General features: G+C 36.9%; 1 protein-coding gene and 2 non-coding genes across 3 annotated transcripts in view; all 3 read right to left on the bottom strand.

Moving 5' to 3' along the window:
- The window catches only part of LOC142342513 (uncharacterized), a 403,423-nt gene that overhangs the window by 363,528 nt on the left and 17,892 nt on the right, over window positions 1–22,003 (bottom strand). The window contains exons 5-6 of the mRNA XM_075393861.1: window positions 14,459–14,657; window positions 9,408–9,586 (exon numbers count right to left, since the gene is read on the bottom strand). Of these exons, the coding sequence (XP_075249976.1) occupies window positions 9,408–9,586; window positions 14,459–14,657 (378 nt within the window). The remainder of the gene's footprint in view (window positions 1–9,407; window positions 9,587–14,458; window positions 14,658–22,003) is intronic.
- LOC142343332 (U2 spliceosomal RNA) lies at window positions 11,510–11,701 on the bottom strand. The gene has a single exon (XR_012759203.1). It is a non-coding gene; the product is annotated as a U2 spliceosomal RNA (small nuclear RNA).
- Window positions 13,006–13,197, bottom strand: LOC142343328 (U2 spliceosomal RNA). Its single transcript, XR_012759199.1, has one exon. It is a non-coding gene; the product is annotated as a U2 spliceosomal RNA (small nuclear RNA).

Raw genomic sequence — 22,003 nt, 5'->3', positions numbered from 1 at the left:
AGCGCAATTAGGGAAAATTGAGGAATTCTACTTCGAATTAAAGGACCGATTTAAGTGAGCAAGAAATCGGCAGAATAATAATTCCGGATCTATGTGATGGACAGATGCAGCCGCAAATTTGCTCACTGTAGTTGGGATAACTGATTTCAACAATTTTTAGTTTACTGCTTTTGAACTATGGAAAATCAGCTAAAAAAGCTTATTTCGGGCTAAAACTGCTCTTAAAAAAAGGTCGATTATCTAGATCTTAGCCAAAACTTGATAGTCGCGTCAAATGCTTCAATAAGCTTTTCTAAGTTAAAGAACTGAATCCGAAAACATTGGGCTCAAAACAGTCAACTGTTTTTGCACCAAAATAGCACAAAAAAATGAGCGAAAAGTACTGAAAAAGCAAAAAAAGTGACAACCGGCTGATGTTTAAAAACGTTGAACAACGATAAATCCTCGAAAAAGGCGCAATGCAAAAAAAACCGTCGAACCAACACATTAACCCATGCTCTCCACTGCAAAATTGGGTTATACTCACAAGCGGCATAACGAAATTAGAGACACGTTCGCGAGAAAAATGCATGACGTATGCTATGACGGCTTTTACAACAAATATTTTTTAACTAAAAACATCTAGTAGCACATCAAAACAAACGGCTTGTGGGGTTCCAGATTCAGCAAAACTTTCTTCGACGTGACAATTTTTAATCAGTTGGCCAAGCCATGCCAACTGAGTAATTAAACAGATGAACACAACCAATTCCGTCGGGCAAATTGCCCTCAAACTATCAGCGAGAGGTTGTCTTCAATAGTAGCCAACTTGGGCTCAGGGAAGCTCACAGTAGGGGCCGCATTTCGAGGGGTTTAGAGCGTGGCCTCTGCACCATCATAATTTATGTTTACTAAGCAGTGAAATGTAACTTAGAGACTAAATAGCACTAAGAAAGGAGCTCAGTGTCTTAATTCATACTGGTGATATCAACTTTTGTTTCCTTAATTTGCGATTAAAATAAGAAACTTCAGAAAAACGACAAAAAGCAAAAATTTATAATTTTGCATCAAAGCACGCTTACATTGATTGCTTCAAATTTCGTTCGAGAGCAATCAATTAGCGTTAAAAAATTATTTACGGGTGAATAGAACTTCAGTAATAGTACTGTAGTAGTACTTGAGTAATAGTACTGATAAACAGGAGAACGACAACAAGTTCATTTGAATAAAAAAAATTAGCTGAAACATAACCAACTAACGTCGCTCGAATTGCTTTCAAACGACAGGCGAGCGGTTGCCTTCGTCAGTCGCCAGACACAGTTTAGTGAGGCTAGCTTTAGCGAAATTGAAGGAGCGCAGAGTGGGGGAGGGGTGCACGGGGGCAACAGTGGGGGGGCAACGGTGGGAGGGGGATCTTTGGCTGCACGGACCCTTACGGCCTTGACAATGTGCAGGGGTGTTTTTTGGGGGATGGGGAGTGAGGATGGGAATTTTTTTTTGGGGGGGGGGAGGGTGGGGTGGGGGTGGGGATCAATTTCTAAGAACCGCCCTGCACACCATAAGAATAAGTCTCCAAAACAGTTTCTGTGAATCTTATACTTGGCGAGTAGTGAGCTGAAAGGCTCTCTAAGAGAATTTAATGCCCTCTGGGCGCTACCTGTTTATCCCGTTTTTGAGGACGAAAAGTCAAATGAAGCAGACTAAAAATCGGTCAAGCGAAAAATTGCATAAAAAAGACCAACAGGACTAATATAATTGCTACAAACTTCGTTTGAGAGCAATTAAACAGATCAACAGAGTAATTACACAGATGAACATAGCCAACTCCGTCGGGCAAATTGCCCTCAAACTATCAGCGAAAGGTTGTCGTCGATTGTAGCCAGCTCGGGCTGAGGGAAGCTCACAGTAGGGGCCGCATTTCGAGGGGTTCAGAGCGTGGTCTCTGCACCATCATAATTTATGTTTACTCAGCAGTGAAATGTAACGTAGAGACTAAGAAAGCACTAAAAAAGGAGCTCAGTGTCTTAATTCATACTGGGCTTTACATGTTTATCACGTCTTTGAGGACGAAAAGTTAAAAGTATCAGACGAAAAATGGATCACGCAAGTCTCAAAAGAACGCAGGACTATATAGTTAATACAAACTTTCTTTGAGAGCAAATGAAAATAGAGAAAAAGCGCAATTAGGGAAAATTGAGGAATTCTACTTCGAATTAAAGGACCGATTTAAGTGAGCAAGAAATCGGCAGAATAATAATTCCGGATCTATGTGATGGACAGATGCAGCCGCAAATTTGCTCACTGTAGTTGGGATAACTGATTTCAACAATTTTTAGTTTACTGCTTTTGAACTATGGAAAATCAGCTAAAAAAGCTTATTTCGGGCTAAAACTGCTCTTAAAAAAAGGTCGATTATCTAGATCTTAGCCAAAACTTGATAGTCGCGTCAAATGCTTCAATAAGCTTTTCTAAGTTAAAGAACTGAATCCGAAAACATTGGGCTCAAAACAGTCAACTGTTTTTGCACCAAAATAGCACAAAAAAATGAGCGAAAAGTACTGAAAAAGCAAAAAAAGTGGCAACCGGCTGATGTTTAAAAACGTTGAACAACGATAAATCCTCGAAAAAGGCGCAATGCAAAAAAAACCGTCGAACCAACACATTAACCCATGCTCTCCACTGCAAAATTGGGTTATACTCACAAGCGGCATAACGAAATTAGAGACACGTTCGCGAGAAAAATGCATGACGTATGCTATGACGGCTTTTACAACAAATATTTTTTAACTAAAAACATCTAGTAGCACATCAAAACAAACGGCTTGTGGGGTTCCAGATTCAGCAAAACTTTCTTCGACGTGACAATTTTTAATCAGTTGGCCAAGCCATGCCTACTGAGTAATTAAACAGATGAACACAACCAATTCCGTCGGGCAAATTGCCCTCAAACTATCAGCGAGAGGTTGTCTTCGATAGTAGCCAACTTGGGCTCAGGGAAGCTCACAGTAGGGGCCGCATTTCGAGGGGTTTAGAGCGTGGCCTCTGCACCATCATAATTTATGTTTACTAAGCAGTGAAATGTAAATTAGAGACTAAATAGCACTAAGAAAGGAGCTCAGTGTCTTAATTCATACTGGTGATATCAACTTTTGTTTCCTTAATTTGCGATTAAAATAAGAAACTTCAGAAAAACGACAAAAAGCAAAAATTTATAATTTTGCATCAAAGCACGCTTACATTGATTGCTTCAAATTTCGTTCGAGAGCAATCAATTAGCGTTAAAAAATTATTTACGGGTGAATAGAACTTCAGTAATAGTACTGTAGTAGTACTTGAGTAATAGTACTGATAAACAGGAGAACGACAAGAAGTTCATTTGAATAAAAAAAATTAGCTGAAACATAACCAACTAACGTCGCTCGAATTGCTTTCAAACGACAGGCGAGCGGTTGCCTTCGTCAGTCGCCAGACACAGTTTAGTGAGGCTAGCTTTAGCGCAATTGAAGGAGCGCAGAGTGAGGGAGGGGTGCACGGGGGCAACAGTGGGGGGGGGCAACGGTGGGAGGGGGATCTTTGGCTGCACGGACCCTTACGGCCTTGACAATGTGCAGGGGTGTTTTTTAGGGGATGGGGAGTGAGGATGGGAATTTTTTGGGGGTGGGGGTGGGGATCAATTTCTAAGAACCGTACTGCACACCATAAGAATAAGTCTCCAAAACAGTTTCTGTGAATCTTATACTTGGCGAGTAGTGAGCTGAAAGGCTCTCTAAGAGAATTTAATGCCCTCTGGGCGCTACCTGTTTATCCCGTTTTTGAGGACGAAAAGTCAAATGAAGCAGACTAAAAATCGGTCAAGCGAAAAATTGCATAAAAAAGACCAACAGGACTAATATAATTGCTACAAACTTCGTTTGAGAGCAATTAAACAGATCAACAGAGTAATTACACAGATGAACATAGCCAACTCCGTCGGGCAAATTGCCCTCAAACTATCAGCGAAAGGTTGTCGTCGATTGTAGCCAGCTCGGGCTCAGGGAAGCTCACAGTAGGGGCCGCATTTCGAGGGGTTCAGAGCGTGGTCTCTGCACCATCATAATTTATGCTTACTCAGCAGTGAAATGTAACGTAGAGACTAAGAAAGCACTAAAAAAGGAGCTCAGTGTCTTAATTCATACTGGGCTTTACATGTTTATCACGTCTTTGAGGACGAAAAGTTAAAAGTATCAGACGAAAAATGGATCACGCAAGTCTCAAAAGAACGCAGGACTATATAGTTAATACAAACTTTCTTTGAGAGCAAATGAAAATAGAGAAAAAGCGCAATTAGGGAAAATTGAGGAATTCTACTTCGAATTAAAGGACCAATTTAAGTGAGCACGAAATCGGCAGAATAATAATTCCGGATCTATGTAATGGACAGATGCAGCCGCAAATTTGCTCACTGTAGTTGGGATAACTGATTTCAACAATTTTTAGTTTACTCCTTTTGAACTATGGAAAATCAGCTAAAAAGCTTATTTCGGGCTAAAACTGCTCTTAAAAAAAAGGTCGATTATCTAGATCTTAGCCAAAACTTGATAGTCGCGTCAAATGCTTCAATAAGCTTTTCTAAGTTAAAGAACTGAATCCGAAAACATTGGGCTCAAAACAGTCAACTGTTTTTGCACCAAATAGCACAAAAAATGAGCGAAAAGTACTGAAAAAGCAAAAAAAGTGGCAACCGGCTGCTGTTTAAAAACGTTGAACAACGATAAATCCTCGAAAAAGGCGCAATGCAAAAAAACCGTCGAACCAACACATTAACCCATGCTCTCCACTGCAAAATTGGGTTATACTCACAATCGGCATAATAAAATTAGAGACACGTTCGCGAAAATAATGCATGACGTATGCTTTGACGGCTTTTACAACAAATATTTTTTAACTAATAACATCTAGTAGCACATCAAAGCAAACGGCTTGTGGGGTTCCAGATTCAGCAAAACTTTCTTCAACGTGACAATTTTTAATCCGTTGGCCAAGCCATGCCCCAAAGAAGCCAAGGAAGCATACAAATATTCCGTGCAAAAAATACCGATTAACACTGGTCGATTTGCCCTTAAACTACTGGCGAGGAATTTTTTGAGAGGTCAGTGAAGTGAGTGAGGAGGGTTCAAACTCTGAAAACTTCCCTTCACACCATGAATTTATGTCTGCAAAAGTTTGGATGAAACGCAAACTTTGAATCTGGTAAGCCGAAAGGCGCCAAGAGATATCAACGCCCACCTGGCTCTATCTGTTGATACTTCTTCTGAGGAACAAAAAACAAAGGGTCAGACGCAAAATCGGTCAAGAGAAAAATTGCAAAGAGCACAGGGCTAATAACAGCCGGCGAATTGCCGGAAGATAGCCATTTTCCACCGCTAACGCGCTTCATGCATATCGGGGTTGAAACAGAAAAAAATAAATGTTCTACTTTGGTGTGCAGTTTCAGATAGATTTTAAAATCATACTTAAATCAGTTTTTAAATTGAAAACTATCGAGCTTAATACTAATGTCACCTAGCAATGACTCTAATGAACTTTAATAACAAGGAGCACTCAGACCTACTGACCGGGCATTATCGTTTTATCTCATTTCTTTTTATTTTTTTCTTCTGACATTGACCGTACTCCCATTGCGTAATTCAACGGGCGCAAGAGTTAAAAATCCATACAGATGAAACAATGAGTAAGGTAAGTCACAAGTCAAACGTGAAAATCGTGACATATGTACAAAGAAAAACGTGATCAAAAAGTAGAGCGAATTAAAAAACAATAGCAGGACAAGTCCTGACATACAATTCAAAAATCTATAAATTTTTATTGACTTAACAAAAAAAGACCTAGATTAGACAATAATTGGATTAGGAAAACCATTTAGAAAAAAATAGATCCAATAAATCAAAAAACAGGTAAAAACTAATGTCAAAATGCCGCATGTGAACAGAAAAACACTAGCTAGGGAGCGAAATTTTTTTCAAACAGAATTTTTACACTACAAAATTAGAGCGAAAAAATTGCACGCCGCGAAGTCACTCGCTTTTTCTCTCCTATTCCTGTTTCGGCGTCACCAAAACCATCACTCCAATTTGACTTCAAAAATCACTTAAAACATACCCGGCAGACTGCCGGAAAATAGCCGCCATTGATTCCAATAAGCATGATTGCGATTGAAAGAATAGAAGATATTCAAAAAAAAGATTTTTGTACAAAAACATTTTTTAAGTCCGATTTAATTTGATGGCATTTCGCAGTTGAACATAACGTACTTCTGTTTCTTAGAGAGAGGCTACAGGGGGTACTATCAATACCACTGAGCATTAGAGATGGTAACTAAGACTTATAGGATTGACGTTCAGATAGCGGGCATCTAAAATTGGGCTTTATGGGTTTATCCCGTTTCTACTTCTGACTTCAATTTTTTATACTGACTCTGTTCATTTTGAATTGCTTTGCTGAGCAACTAACTGATTTTCAAATTCAATTTTAGCAGAATGAGAGAAGAGAGAAACTAGCCTAGAGAAGTCAGAAAGATGTCACGCAAAATGTTGAAAAAGCGGCAAAATGAGGTAAAGCGAAACATTTTTTTATTCGACGAAGTAAAAAAACATAGCAGGACAAGTCCTGACGTACAATTCAAAGAATTTTCCTTGACTAAACATAAAAACCAGAACTAGAATGAACTATGAGTGAATTGAGAAAAGCATTTTTAAAAAAATCAGATGAAAATAAGAAAAAAACAGAAAATCAATGTCTAAATGCCGCATGTGAACAAAAAAACCACAAAAAGATAGCACTAGCGCGAAATAAAAGATTAATTCAAACATAAAACTAGGCCTAGAATGAGCTGTGAATGGATTGGGAAAACCATTTAGAAATAAATCCGATCCAAAAAATCGAAAAAACCGTAAAAATCAGAGTGAAACTGCCGCATGTGAACTAAAAACCACTACCGAGAAACCGAATTTTTGTTTAAACACCGTTTTCGCACTCTATTTTAAAATTAGAGCCAAAAAAATTTACGCTACAAAACCACTCGCTTTTTCGCTACATTTCCTGTTTCGGCGTGACCAAAATCACTACTCCAATTTGACTTCAAAAATCATGAAAATGTGTGAACAGATCTTAAAAAAAAACATAGCCGGAAGAAATTCCGGAAACGACTCGAAGTGAAAATCCATTTAAACGCCATCCAACTACTCATCAAACAAAACGTGCCTTCACTAATTTATGATTATCTTGAAACAAAACCATGAAACAAAAAAGTAAAGACAATAAAATCAAATTGTTAAAATATGATAACAAATCTGATCAAATTTTGTTATAAATTGGGATCTCGAAACAATTATCTCTGTCAAAATAACTTCATCAAATCAACTAGTACTTACTAAAAACACTTATGTGAATTTTGAAAAATACTTTAGGCTAAATTATGAAAAGAAAGCTCTTAAAAACAACTTTCACTGAAAAACAGGAAAAAGTTATCAAATTTTTTAAAATTTCAAAAGCATATAAATCCAAAGAAAAAATCCTATCAGCCAATAGGGTATCCAGATGCTCGCAAAACAATAGGAAGGTCATAATAGGCTAAGAAACTTAGCTAAAAACAGAAAAAAAAAACGAAAAACTGCAAAAAATTAAGAAAAATAGCTCCAATTTTCGCCATTTTTTGTCATAATTCTCAACAAAAAATGATTCTTACCCACAAAACTGTAACCAAATGTTATCACAAAATTGCTCAAGTAGAAGGGGTTTCTTCAATACCCATTTGAGCCAGTAGCACAAAATAATGGTGAAAAAAACGCAAAAATTAGCCTGAAAATCAGCAAAATACATTAAAAACCTCCGAATTATCATAAAATTCACATGAATTTCCAAAAACCTTCAAAGCACTACTGAAACCAGCCTAAAATTGAAACAAAATCATAACCGAACCTCTTAACCAAAATAAATGAAAAAAACTGCTTTAAAATGCCGCACGTGAACAAAAAAAATTTCGCTCGCTTAGAGAAAATTTTTTCACACATCAATTTCTCGCTCTCTTAAAAACAGCTGTATGAAAAAAAACACTCTCTTTTTCTCCAAAAATCAATTGATTTAAAAAAAGGGACTTCTCCAATACTCCTCTTCAAGTCGTAAAAAGACAGCGCCCCAATACAATTCAAATTCTTTGAATTGTAAAAAAAAATAGGAGCGCTATAATAGCCGGCTGAGAAGATGAGGGCGGCTATTAATAAAAGAAAGAACGCAGCGAACGCAAAGGCACCAGACGCATATTTAATCTGCACCTTTTTCTTCGATTCAATGAAAAGTTGCGAACCATTCAAAAGAATTGCAACATCCGAGGACGAAAAACAACTGTTTTATTTTGATACACACAGTGATACAGGTGAATAAAACTTGCAATGCAGAAAGAGATCTCAAGAGTAACTCTAGAATTTTACCTCCTAGAGTTGTCACCAGACGATAAAAGAACTAATAAAAATAAGTTCGAATATCTTTGCAGAAATCTGTTCAATCGCATCAAACCAACTAAACGTGCATCGTCGCAATCCTTTTATTTTGACACCAAATGCGCAAATATTTCATTTTGATGGTAAACAATTTCTCGATACGAGCCCATGAAAGGTTGCAGTGATTTAACTGTTTTTGAAAGGTTTATGTCTGACTTTCAAAGCGTACGGCTCTTTGAATACTAGCAACAGATATTGAGTTTATTTTATGTGACCACTGAATGAAGTGTATTTGAACAAATTTTCATCTTTAGCGAGCGTGCGCAATTTTGTTTTCGCTTTCGGCATTAACAAAACCTGAAAAATAAAACTACTCATTCCTCTATCAAAAACTAGAAGTTGTCTCCAGAATTCATGGCCATAGTTAAAAAAAACATTACAGGATAAGCAATAAAACTTGAAACAATGCAAATATTTGAAGCATCAGTGACCTGACTATCAGTAAAAACCCAACCGTGAACAATGATTATAAAAATAATAGAATCGAATGCACATTGAAGTCGGATGCACACAAAATAGGAAAAAACGTTCTTTAATTTTTTATAAAGATCTCCAATTTAATGGAAAAACATAGCCCACAAATTACCGGAAAATAGCCGCCGTCAACGCACATCCGGATTGAAACAGAAAAGAAAAAGAAGAGATTGAAATTGACACAATTTTTCCTAAGTTTCAAAAAGTGTCGTAATGCGGTGCGCAGTTTCAGTTATATACTAAAACTATATTAAATTCAGCTTCTTAAGTGAAAGCTATGCAAATCAGAAAACAACCGATATCGTAAAAGCGTAACATCAAACCAATCTAACTTTTAGCGTGTTTAATAGCAATCGAACCGAAAATCAGATCCAAAAAAACCGTTGTGAATGGTTGCAAGATCGGTTAAACTATACAGACCAGTTGCGCCATGATGATGCATTCGTGTTCATCTTTGCTCTCAATTGTTATCCTGAAGACTGCGTGTGATCGACTGCTCTTGTCATTCATTGCAGTCGCCCCAGTCCTTCTAGACTGACTGCCCTTAGCCACAAACTCCATCACATCCTCTTCACACACTACTACCTCCTCACGCAGACCTATAGGACATTACAGAAAGTTTTACCTCTTTTTTTCTCTCAAAGTACAGGCATGAAAAGAAAACCATTAATTCTTCTTTCAGCTCTGAAGTTTTCTTCGGCAGTTTGACCTAAAAACACTTCGTTTCGCTTGTTTCAAATACACTCCAACAAAATTATCGATGAAAAAAGACGCTCCACCAATACCCTTTGTTCGAATCGTAAAAGGAAATGCAATTCAAATCCTTTGAAATGAAAGAAAAATATTCAAAACAACATGACTACTTAGCTGGATAATTCTAGTATTTAAATCATCACTTCTGAAGATGGCAAGATCTTCTGGAAAAATATAAATTGAAGATCTCCAATCAAATCTTGAGAAGGGCAATTAAAACAGAAAAAAGACCAATTTTGCATATTTCTAGCGCAAAATTCGCATATTTAATGAAAAAATGTTGCAAAATTGAGTTATAAATTCTTGAACAAGGCCATCAGTAATTGGCAAGAATGCCTAAAAAGGCTTTTACTGCACTTCTGAACACTCAAGACGTTCTTTATTAAAAACATACCCGGCAGCTAAAATTTTTCTTGGACAAGTAAAAAAAAAATATCAGGACAAGCCCTGAATTGCAATTCAGAGAATTTAACAAACTAAGTACAAAACTATCAGCCTCCATAAAATAACATCTGATAGTAAGAAGCCATATACCAAGACGTCCACGAATATGAACATAACAGTAAAAATATCGATAAATTATTTCTTTACACTTGAAAAAAGTGTTGTGAAAGTTATGAGTCCCTAAAACGTCAGTCGAAAAACTTTAATACATTAGAGACTTTAGACGGTAAGGATTGACTTTGTAGAAAACCACAGAGACAAAGTAAAAGCACAACACAAACGACATTTAGCAAAAACCAATTTTTATTGATCTCTATGAAAACTAGAGGCGTCAAGTGATTAGAACACGCAATTAATACTTGAAATCTTTGACACCTATTGCACTATCCACCAATAGAAAGCGAATACCAACACCAATGAAAACACTTTTGGGGCTACGTAACAAAAGGATAATAAACGGGCATTAAAAAATTAAACCAATAATGTCAAATGCAACAAAAAGAACGACAACAAAATGAATGGAAGACAAATGATATCTATAAATGCACTCAATTAGGCTTCAGAGGGAGCAAAGGGAGTGCCAGCATACCTGCAATTAAGGATACCACGTGGCAGGCAAATTAAAAGACGTAAAAAACCGTGCGACATTTAAAAAACCAATATTTTTTAGAGAAGTAATAACAATGTCCTTAAAACCGTTAGATAGTAATTGAAAACATTAGATGATCTCAACTATGCCTCATTATTGCAACAATCAATATTCAGATTAAGTAAAAAAAACAAAAAGAACTCCAAAAAATGACAAAATCAAAAAAGCACATATTCCATGAAAGCATATAGCGTCAAAGTATTGAAAATCATTAGTTGCCTCTTTAAGATGTTAAAACAATAGCAAATATGCATTATTAAAACACACGTATCAACTTGAAGAAAAAGACGAGAAAAACAGCCAAAACCAGAAGACAAATTGCCGCACGCTAAAAACTATTCGATCTCAAAAACCGAGAATCTATTTAATCACCATTTCCTCACTTCACTTTAATAGGAGTTATAAAAACATCAACCTCATAAAACTACTCTCTTTTCGCTCCTCTTACTACTCCAGCGTTTCTGAAATAATACTCCAATTTGACTTGTCATTGACGATAAAAGATGAAAAAAAGAATCTTCAAAAAGGCAGCGCACCAAGATGCTAAAAATATTATAAAGGCACTAGAAACCAACTAGTCCAGAAAAACTTCAGGCTGAAAATGCAGGGGTAGCAATTAAAAGACACTCTACAGCGCCCCAATCCTGAATTCTATTTAAGTAACACTATTCGTTTGTTATGATGGACCGTACCCGGCGGTAGTGTAGGACCGGGACGATCCGTGGACCAACTGAAGCAAGCTTCTTTGTCGGATCCGAGGATCAAAAAGCAGTTTAATATTGGTGCCAGGCAATGCCCGACATGCCAGATATTAAGCTGACAAGAACAGATACTACACATGATCTTAGCCAAAAGGCCGAGAATTTAAATTTTTTATTATAACAAAGCGATATACATCATACATTCAACATAGGAGCAGACATCATAATCAATCAAAGAAGATAGAAAAGAGACACCAACACAAAGCACACAAAAATAGGTCACAAGCATGCATCAAAAACTAGTTCCACCTGATTATGGACTTCAAGTCTTGAAACCTTTCATGGGCCTCTAAGGTTGTCGTAGCCCAAGAGCCCATTACGACCAGACATACAAAGGAGTGCACCCGAAAATTTTTCGGGTCAAAGATGTCACACCAGTTACATGGTCTCTCAGGTCCTAATAGACAGCTAAGAAAAGAGCATTGAAAAAAGAGGTGCTCGAACGTTTCTTCAGATGAATTACAGAAAATACAGCGCTTAGATGTTCTCAATTTTTTGTCAAATAGCCATTTCCTGTCCTTTAATCCTAAATATAGGAGTCGATAAAGGAGATTTTTTTGATAAGGTTTAAGCTTTTTAGAGGGCCAAAGAAATTTATTGAAAGCAATCAATTTTTTCAGAGGTATGCCGAAGCGGGTTACAGATCTTTGAAGACGTTTTTCAACAAGATTAGAATAAGGCTTGATCAGAAAATTATAAATTTCTTTCGAGGAAATTTTTTTGTCAATTGTTAAGTGTTCCGTATTATATCTGATGTCAAAGCCACTGTTAGAAGCCCATAGCACCTCAATTTTAAGTTTTTTTAGGAACCTGAGATCATTTGCTATATTATCATCTAAACTGGGATTGGAAAGAACGTTAACCAAGAACATTGCCAGCTGTTGATCAGATACATTTGTAAGAATGTTACGAAAATCGAGAATCTTTGCAGTACATATTTTGTATGACAAGTCAGGAAGGCCTACACCCCCCAGTGAAGGTGGTAGTTTAAGTATATTCTCATTTATTTCATGGAAATTGTTATTCCAAAGGCAATTGTTCAAGATTTTTTTTGTATGATTTTAATATAGTCTACAGCAACATTTTGGTTCCTGGCCTTAAAGACAATTTGCGAAACCAAAAAAGTGTCAATAACAATAAAAACATCAACCTCATAAAACTACTCTCTTTTCGCTCCTCTTACTACTCCAGCGTTTCTGAAATAATACTCCAATTTGACTTGTCATTGACGATAAAAGATGAAAAAAAGAATCTTCAAAAAGGCAGCGCACCAAGATGCTAAAAATATTATAAAGGCACTAGAAACCAACTAGTCCAGAAAAACTTAAGGCTGAAAATGCAGGGGTAGCAATTAAAAGACACTCTACAGCGCCCCAATCCTGAATTCTATTTAAGTAACACTATTCGTTTGTTATGATGGACCGTACCCGGCGGTAGTGTAGGACCGGGACGATCCGTGGACCAACTGAAGCAAGCTTCTTTGTCGGATCCGAGGATCAAAAAGCAGTTTAATATTGGTGCCAGGCAATGCCCGACATGCCAGATATTAAGCTGACAAGAACAGATACTACACATGATCTTAGCCAAAAGGCCGAGAAGCGATGCCATTTGATCGAAAAATCTCGTTATTTATTAAAAATCTCAAGTCGGCTGGCAACCAGTGCTTCGATTTGTCAAGGGTTGACCAAGTACAGAACATAAATTGAAGAGCAACAACGTCCCTCATGAGAACGATCCCAAAACTTGACGGAACAAATCTTCAGTTCTCGGACCAGGATTCTACACCTGTACCTCATCAATATCACCTTCAAAATGAACAAGTACGCGAATTTAAGTTATAACTCGACTACTACCAAAATAGCTAACATCTAATGCAAATGTTTTGAATTTTGTAGCTCTAAATGATCGGTCTAAACCATTAGAAGTCGTTGGTACTATTAGAGACCGCCGAGTACTTGTAATTGTTCGATTTATTTGACGGCCACTCGAAAATCCACTTATAGTATTTGACGAGTACTCAAAATGTCAAGTAGTGTAGTCGAGAGCTCTCAAGTGTTTAATTGTCCACTTAGAACCACGCCGGAGCTCGTTCCAATATTAGCAATTACAGCGCTCGTTATTCGTTATTTACTAGGAGTTAACTTGTATCGATGCTCGCCACGCTTGTAATTTCTCACTAGAGTATCTAAAATGCGTGTCGTCTAAGAAATTGAACAATTACAAGTACTCGGTAGTCTTAATACCCTTTAGTCATTGAACGACGCGATTCCTTATAGGTTGCAGAGTAATCACTACAAAATGGAATCCTCCATTATATACACTGCACTGAAAATCCTCTAGAATTATCAGGAAAGTACGCCCTTACAATTGGATAAATCCCCCCATAAACTTTTACTTTCCCGCAAGCACGTGCTATTTCCCACATAGACGTAAGCTATGCAAAAATTTTAACTAGAGGTCATAAGCGGACAATAATCTATATTGGTGATGGCGTGAAAGACCAAAAAAAATGCATTAAAAATCAAAATTTCTAGAAAGCAATATATTTTTTGGCGTACTACTATGTGGACATCAAATGATAAATGATTTTATATTTGACGCTATTCCGAAGTTTCACTCCTGTTCATAAAATTAATAATAAGAGGAACACAAACACAATTAATGGGTAATTAAACGAGTGGAAAACATTTTCAAAGAACGATAGGAAACAATCACACAAAAAATGGGTAGTAAATATCCCCGAAAAAACAACCGGCCTTCAGTACTCAAGCAGCATTTATCAAAACTGTTTGAGGGTAGCGGTAATCGATAGTCTATAATCCTTTAAGCACCTGACTTGAACAAACAAAGACAAACATTCTAACCGTCAATGTAGGGTTCCTTGTTGAGTCCCTCTTTAATCTCAAGAAACCTCGGCTGCTGTTGTTGCTGGAGAGAAGTGGAAGAGGGTAAGCCAGCTGTGGACTTGTTGTGGTAGCTGTCATTGGCTAACAAGTCTGTGATTCTCTCTCTATAGATCTCAAAGTAAGAAACTCGCAGAAGATATGCTCGTTCGCTCACTTCCTAAAACACCATAAACCCGCCATTCATTTCATAAACTTTGAGAAAAGCAGTAAAAAGAGATACAACATAACTGGATGGATCCGGCTGGAGTGATGGCAAAAAGAAGTATACAGAATCGAACGCTCACTTCATAATAAATAATCAAATCGGCGAATAGAATTATAGACGCCTTTTGTTTTTATTTGCTCGAGAACATCACATATATCATATGAAATTAAACCAAATAACGCCGGGCGAATTGCTCTCAAACGGCTGATTAGAGGTTTGCTTCGTCAGCAGCGAGCTGCGACTTCGGGAGGCTAGCGTTATCTCAACTGAGTGGGAGAGGGGAAGGGGGTGAGCGCCGGTGGGGGCCGAGCGTGCGGGTAGAAGGAGGTGGAATACTTTGACACTAGTAATTTGAGACTAGTAATTTGAGACGTGTTCGAGGACGTAAGGTCAAATGGTCAGACGAAAAAAAGATAAGACGAAAAGGTGGCTTTACAAAAAATCGCAAAGAAATGCAAGCAAATAAATTTTACTTTAAAAAGTATCTGAGCAATTGGCATCATTTGTCAGAAATTTTGTCTCAGATTGATAACAAAAGATTGTCTTGAACAAAAAAAATATAACAAGAGATTTCCATGAAACAGAATTCGGTTAATTGTAATGCAGTCAATAATTCTGTCACTTTAAAAGTACAATATCATCAATGGCAAAAAAATAAATTTATGGTCGCAATTGTTTGTCATTCAATTATTTTTTTATCATCTTAATTAAATCACCCGTTGTATTTGAAATATTCGCAATTAAACCTGACTAGCACAGCTTTTGGTAGGAAATAGAGGCACCCCTAAAAGCCTATTTAGCTTTTTTTAATAATCGACTAGCTTCTAAATTAAGGCGCCATAAATTGAGCATAGTCAGAGCACTGACCATAATCAAAGAGGAAATCCATATAAAGATCGCCCAAATCTCACAGTCAATTAAATGTTTTTAGCATTTTTGTTTAGCGGTTCTGAACATAAACAATTGCAGCGTCAAGATTTTAATTCATTCCTCGAAAAAAGCAATAGTTTAATGTGAATGGTTTGCGCCTTACTGCCAATGGTGATGCGCATGGGGAAGATAATTGAGAAAAACATTCAACATTTCCATCTTCAGCTAGACGCGTAAAAGCAACAAGCAAAACCACTTCAAAATAGACCAGTAGAACATACATAATTGCTCCCATTTTGTCGAAGAGCAAAACATTGCACTCTAATAGCGGGTTAGAACCAATTATGCAAACCAAAATCAAAACGACGATCGGGGGATATCAGCAATGTTTTGAAAAATCTAATGTATTCATACTGCCCAAAAGCCAAAACAACGAAAAACTTGGAGTAATAAACATGGACCAGTAACAATGGACAAATAGCCTGCCCCTAAACATAAGAAATGAGGGGGAAAGCCAGGGAGGAAAAATCTCCAGTTGTATTCAAATCCTTTTATAGGATTTTTTTTTCTGTTATTGCCCACCCAGTTTTATATAACCAGTCTGTTTGCAACCCCTCCCCCAAATATGTACTTTTTGGTCCTTGGAGACTCCTTACTTTAGTCACAATAATGGGTGAATTGACTACAACAACATTGCCTACGCGTAGGATTATGGAATGCACGGTCAACTTGCAATAAAATAGATTTCATTGAGCCTTATTTATTAACCCATGTCTCTTTATTCGCTATTACCGAAACATGGATATCCGATTTCACCCAACACTGCGTTGATTTAATAGCTGGCTCTAATTATTCTGTTTTTAATGTTAACCGTAAAAGTTGCCGCGGAGGTGGCGTTGCTCTATTATTTAAAAATAAATTCAAAGGAAAGCTTCCTTTTGCACTTGTGCTACCGTGCTTGGACTGCCTAGGAGTTGAAATTATTCTCTATCGCCAAAAGGCTCTCGTTATAGTTGGATACAGACCACCATCAGGTTCCGTCAATCATTTCCTGGAGGAGCTATCCAGTTTACTGTCTGAAAATACTACAATGTATTCAAATGTTGTAATTATGGGAGATTTTCATATTGCTTTGAATAAAATTGGACCCCATCAGTTGAAGTTTACGTACCTTATGGAAGAGCATGGTTTAGTATCTGTTCACAGTGAAGCAACGACGAGAAAGGGCAATTTACTTGATTTGGTTTTGATGAACAAAGATGTCTCTTTTGACCTGAATATGGATAGATAAAACAATGCCCTCTGACCATTACGCTATTACTTTTAACATGATAATTGAAAAAGTTAAAAGCGAGAAGATTCCTCGCGAAGGTTATGTATGGAAATCGGTAAATCACTTTGAGTTCGCTGAAAGCTTTATGCTATTATTTGACGAAATCATTTCGCTGGAAATGATTCAGAACAATTCTATTGAATTCATTTCGCTGGAAATGGATTCGGAAGAAGTATTTAATGTTGTAAATAAACTTTATGATTGTTTCTACTTAAGTGCCATTTCTGTCAGAGATAAGCTAGTGCCCTTCAAAAGGTTTCTTGTGCTGTCAAATCGACCTCGATATTTTGATGATGAATGCATTAAAGCAAAACATTTGAAGCGTAAACTTGAGAGAGCCTGGAGAAAAATGCGATCCACTGAGAGTGAGGTCAGATTACAATCACATCTATGCAATTATAGGGAACTTCTGAAATTGAAGCGGGCCAATTATTTATCTCAACAGTTGTCGGAAAAGTCTCGCAAGCTGAGATTTCTTACTTTCGACGAATTGTTCAGAAAAAAAATTTATAAGTTACCTAAGAACGAAAATCCAACTGCCTTAGCACACAGATTTTGTAATTTCTTCAGAGAAAAAGTTAGTACTCTCTTGCAGAACTTTGATAACACAACGCTCGAGATAGAAGCAACATGCAAATCCAGTTTTTCTTCCTTTATGTTGGTGAGTAGTTCGGATTTACGCCTAACGTTGAACAAAATATCGAATTCCACTGCACCTCATGATATCATTCCCACGCACGTCCTTAAAGTTATCATCAACTGCTACGTCGAGTCTTTTACTGACCTCATTAATTCCATTTTTTTAACGGGCGTGTTACCATCTTCGCTGAAGCAAGGAATAATAATTCCTCTCCATAAAAAAACGACGAGAATGAAATTGAAAATTATAGACCTGTTACAAATATTAGAACAATGTCAAAAACAGTCGAAAATGTGTTCTTCAGTAAATGGTTGATTACTTCGACTGGAAAGGATTATGGCCGCCACTACAGTCTGCTTATCGTCAGCATCATTCATCTGAAACAGCAATAGTTTATTGCCTTGAGAGAGTGACTGAAATTTTGGCACTTCTGATATCTCTTGATTTGACATCTGCTTTTGATACAGTCAATTTTAACGTGTTACTCAAAATATTACAAAATAAACTTGGGTTTGAAGGATCTGTATTACGATTTTTTGAAAGTTACTTGAAAAACCGCAATTCGCAAGTCACTGTTGAGAATGAGCTCTCTGATTACTTTTACAATGAAGCTGGAGTTCCACAGGGCTCGATATTGGGACCAGTGTTGTTCTCATTTTATTTGACCCCACTGTATGAGTTTTTTAATGCAACTGGCGTAATTTACCATTTTTATGCAGACGACAGTCAATTTATTTTTGAATTAGATTACAACTTTATGTCCATAAGTTTCATTTTGAAACAAATAATTGATGTTATGTGCAAATTTAAGTTAGTGAATAACAGTAGCAAAACTGATCTGATTGTTTTTTGCAATCGCAATTCTAATATTCCGTCCATTGATTCCTTTACTTTATTGGGGATTGAGTTACCATTGAGAAGCTCGATAAACTTATTAGGTTTTTCTTTAGACTGCAAGCTGACTTTTATAAATCAGGTGAACCGCATCTGTAGGCAGTGTTATATACAACTACGGAAATTCTATTCAATTCGAAAGTTTTTGGGTGAAAAGCAAAGGAAAGAACTTGTATCCTGTTTTGTTCTTTCTAGCCTGGATTATTGTAACGTTAGATACCTTCGGTTAAGTAAGAAACTTATCAGAAAACTTCAAAAAATTAAAAATTTGGCTGCAAAGTTTGTATTAGGTTATCCACGGAACGTCTCAGCAAAACATTTACTCAAAAAGTTACACTGGTTGCCTATTGAGCAACGGATCCTTTTCAAATTGTTAGCACTCATGTTTAAAGTTGATCGATCGATGGCCCCTATCTATATAGAGAATTTATTTCAACGGAATACAACCTCTGCCCGGCCCTCCCGTCAGATACTGTGTCGAGTCCCAAGATGCTCGTCAGATGCCATGAGAAAAAGCTTCAGTTTTCAAGGTGCTAAAAGATGGAATGAGCTACCTGATTATATACGAAACGCAAAAACCTTTGAAGAGTTCAAGAAGCTGTTGAAAACACACTTATTGTCAAGCCTTTTGATTATCGACAACCACTTTTGGGTCTGGAAAAAGTGGCTAAACCTCCATCATCACCATCATCATCATCATCATCATCATCATCATCATCATCATCATCACCACCACCACCATCACCATCACCATCACCATCACCATCACCATCACCATCACCATCACCATCACCATCATCACCATCACCATCACCATCACCATCACCATCACCATCACCATCACCATCACCATCACCATCACCATCATCATCATCATCATCATCATCATCATCATCATCATCATCATCATCATCATCATCATCATCATCATCACCACCATCACCATCACCATGACCATCACCATCACCATCACCATCACCATCATCATCATCATCATCATCATCATCATCATCATCATCATCATCATCATCATCATCATCATCATCATCATCATTATCATCATCATCATCACCACCACCACCACCACCACCACCACCAAAACCACCACCACCACCAAAACCATCACCACCACCACCATCATCATCATCATCATCATCATCATCATCATCATCACCACCACCACCACCACCATCATCATCATCATCATCATCATCATCATCAATAAATTTCCGGCACCAGTACAAGATTGGACGGATTTTTGTTACGGGTTGTCAAAAAATCACTGTCAGAAAGCCGGTCCTATAAAAGACAAGCGCAAAAATAGTAAAAACACGCATTATTAATTGTCTGCCTGCATTATAAGCAAATTTGAAACTCTTAATTTGTCAAATCCAAACGTTCACCGGATAAATAAATTGTAATTGCCGTTTGTGCATAATTGTATATGTAATTGTATGAAATCCAGGATATGCTATAACGCGTTTAAGTGGAGGTGCAAACAGACGTGGGGGGGGGGGGGTTTGGGTGGGGGCAAAAACCAGAAAAGTGCCTATTATAGACAACTATAATGATGTAAAACGAATAAACGAAAAATTTCTGCACTGAATTGTTTTGATCCAGTATTAGTCTCAACCGAGGAAACTATATACAAAAAGACCAGTTTGCCTGGAAAACAGCTTAAAATTTACTATAATTAACAGTAATTGAAAAACAACAGGACAGTTACTCTCATTAGAGGACAGCTCTGAGCACAGAAATCGAATATGAAATGAAAGAAAGCAAGCTAGATGTTTTAAAACATAAACCGACTAATGTCGGAAGAATTGCTCTCGAACGACGGGTGAGACAATTAAATTCAGGGGCTGTAGCCTAGATAAATTTTTCTTTATGGGTGCAAAAATAATTGACCACTCCGGGATTCGAACCATTGAACTCCCGCTCTTACCAGAAGCACTGCCCACTCAGCTATCAGGCCCTGATTGTTTCTATGCTGCAATCGATATTATTTTAGCAACAAGCTTTACATCGGAGTGAGAGCAAGAGATATTACTCAAAATGAAGAACGAAAGCGTAAAAAAAGTTAATTGAGAAGTCAAAGAATGTTCTAGAAGAAACCAAACATGCAAGAAAAGCACACCAAAATTTTTACATTTAAAAAAGATATTAAAGCAAAAGGCAAATATCTGTAAACTAGACACATGAAAACAACAAAACATTTCAAAACTTACAAACTTGACCATTTTAAAGATATAACTTGCACGTTTTACTTGCTTTAATGTACCGTATGGAGAAAACAAGGAGGTCTGCTGAAAATATAAACGTTTATATAACGACCGCAAAAGCATAGCGTTCAATTCTTAACAAGATTGAAACCAAAGATACATCGCAAAAAAAAACGTTCAATATCATATCACAGAGAATAAGAAAACACTAACAAAATCATCACAGGCAAAAAAGAACTAAATGCAATGCAGTCAAATAAAGTAGCGTATCTGCACATTTTTTTGCACATCAAAATGTTCGTTGGTAAAGAAGAGCAAATAGAAATCAATTTTGAACGACCGACTAACATCGGAGTTGATCTCGAAGTACTTCAAATGACGTTATTAGAGGTTAGTTCGTCGCACTTATTAACTGATTTTAAGCAGTAAACTGTCGTATCACGAATTCACCTGCTTAGAATGGAGAATCAGAAAAACTTAGGTCACGCAAAACTCAAAAAGGACGTAAACATCCACCGAAGTCAAACAGGAGCAAGTAAAAAGAGAAACACGTACACGACTACCAAAGATGTGTACGACAAGCCTTGTTCAAAGCAGTTAAAAACTTAATTATATTCTAAAATATATTTTTTCTGCTTACTTAATTTTTCAATTGAAATCTCGCAATAATATGTACAATTCATGTTTTTTTATAGTCTATATCAGTTCTAATACGTTTTCTTTTTTTGCATTTTTCGCTGTATTATAAATACTATACGATAGATAGCATATGAAAACATATCCGGCAGATTGCCGGAAAACAGCCGCCGTTGATTCCCATAACCACGATTACGAATGAAAGAAGAGAAACAAATGAAAAAAATCATTTTTCTAGAAAAACAATTTTAAAGTGTAAACTATTTTGATGTCATTTAGTAGTTGAACATTCTCCTGTTTCATAGTGAGCCATGACAGGAGCTAGTATCAATACCAATACGCATTAAAGATGGTAACTAAGACTTATAGGAACCAAGTTCGAGTAACGGGCATCTAAAAATGGGCTCTAAGGGTTTACCCCGTTTCTATTTCTGATTTCGTTTTTTGATGACGACTCTGTTCAGTTTTAATTGCTTTGCTGAGCAACTGCTGTCTAAAAACACTTTTAGCAGACCGAGAGAAGAGTGAAACCAGCCTACAGAAGTCAAAGAGATTTCACGCAAAATGTTGAACAAGCTGTGAATTAAGGTAAAGCGAAAAATTTTTATTCGACGATGTAAAAAAAATAGCAGGACAAGTCTGTCAGTTTTGAATCAAAGAATTTTAATTGACTAATCAAAAAACCAGACCTAGAACAGACTAT

This window comes from Convolutriloba macropyga, chromosome 7 (assembly GCF_964194025.1).
Source record: "Convolutriloba macropyga chromosome 7, txConMacr16.3, whole genome shotgun sequence".
In the NCBI taxonomy this organism is placed as follows: Eukaryota; Metazoa; Xenacoelomorpha; order Acoela; family Convolutidae; genus Convolutriloba; species Convolutriloba macropyga.
Note: the sequence above shows the minus strand (reverse complement) of the source record. Positions and strands in the feature narration are given on the sequence as shown.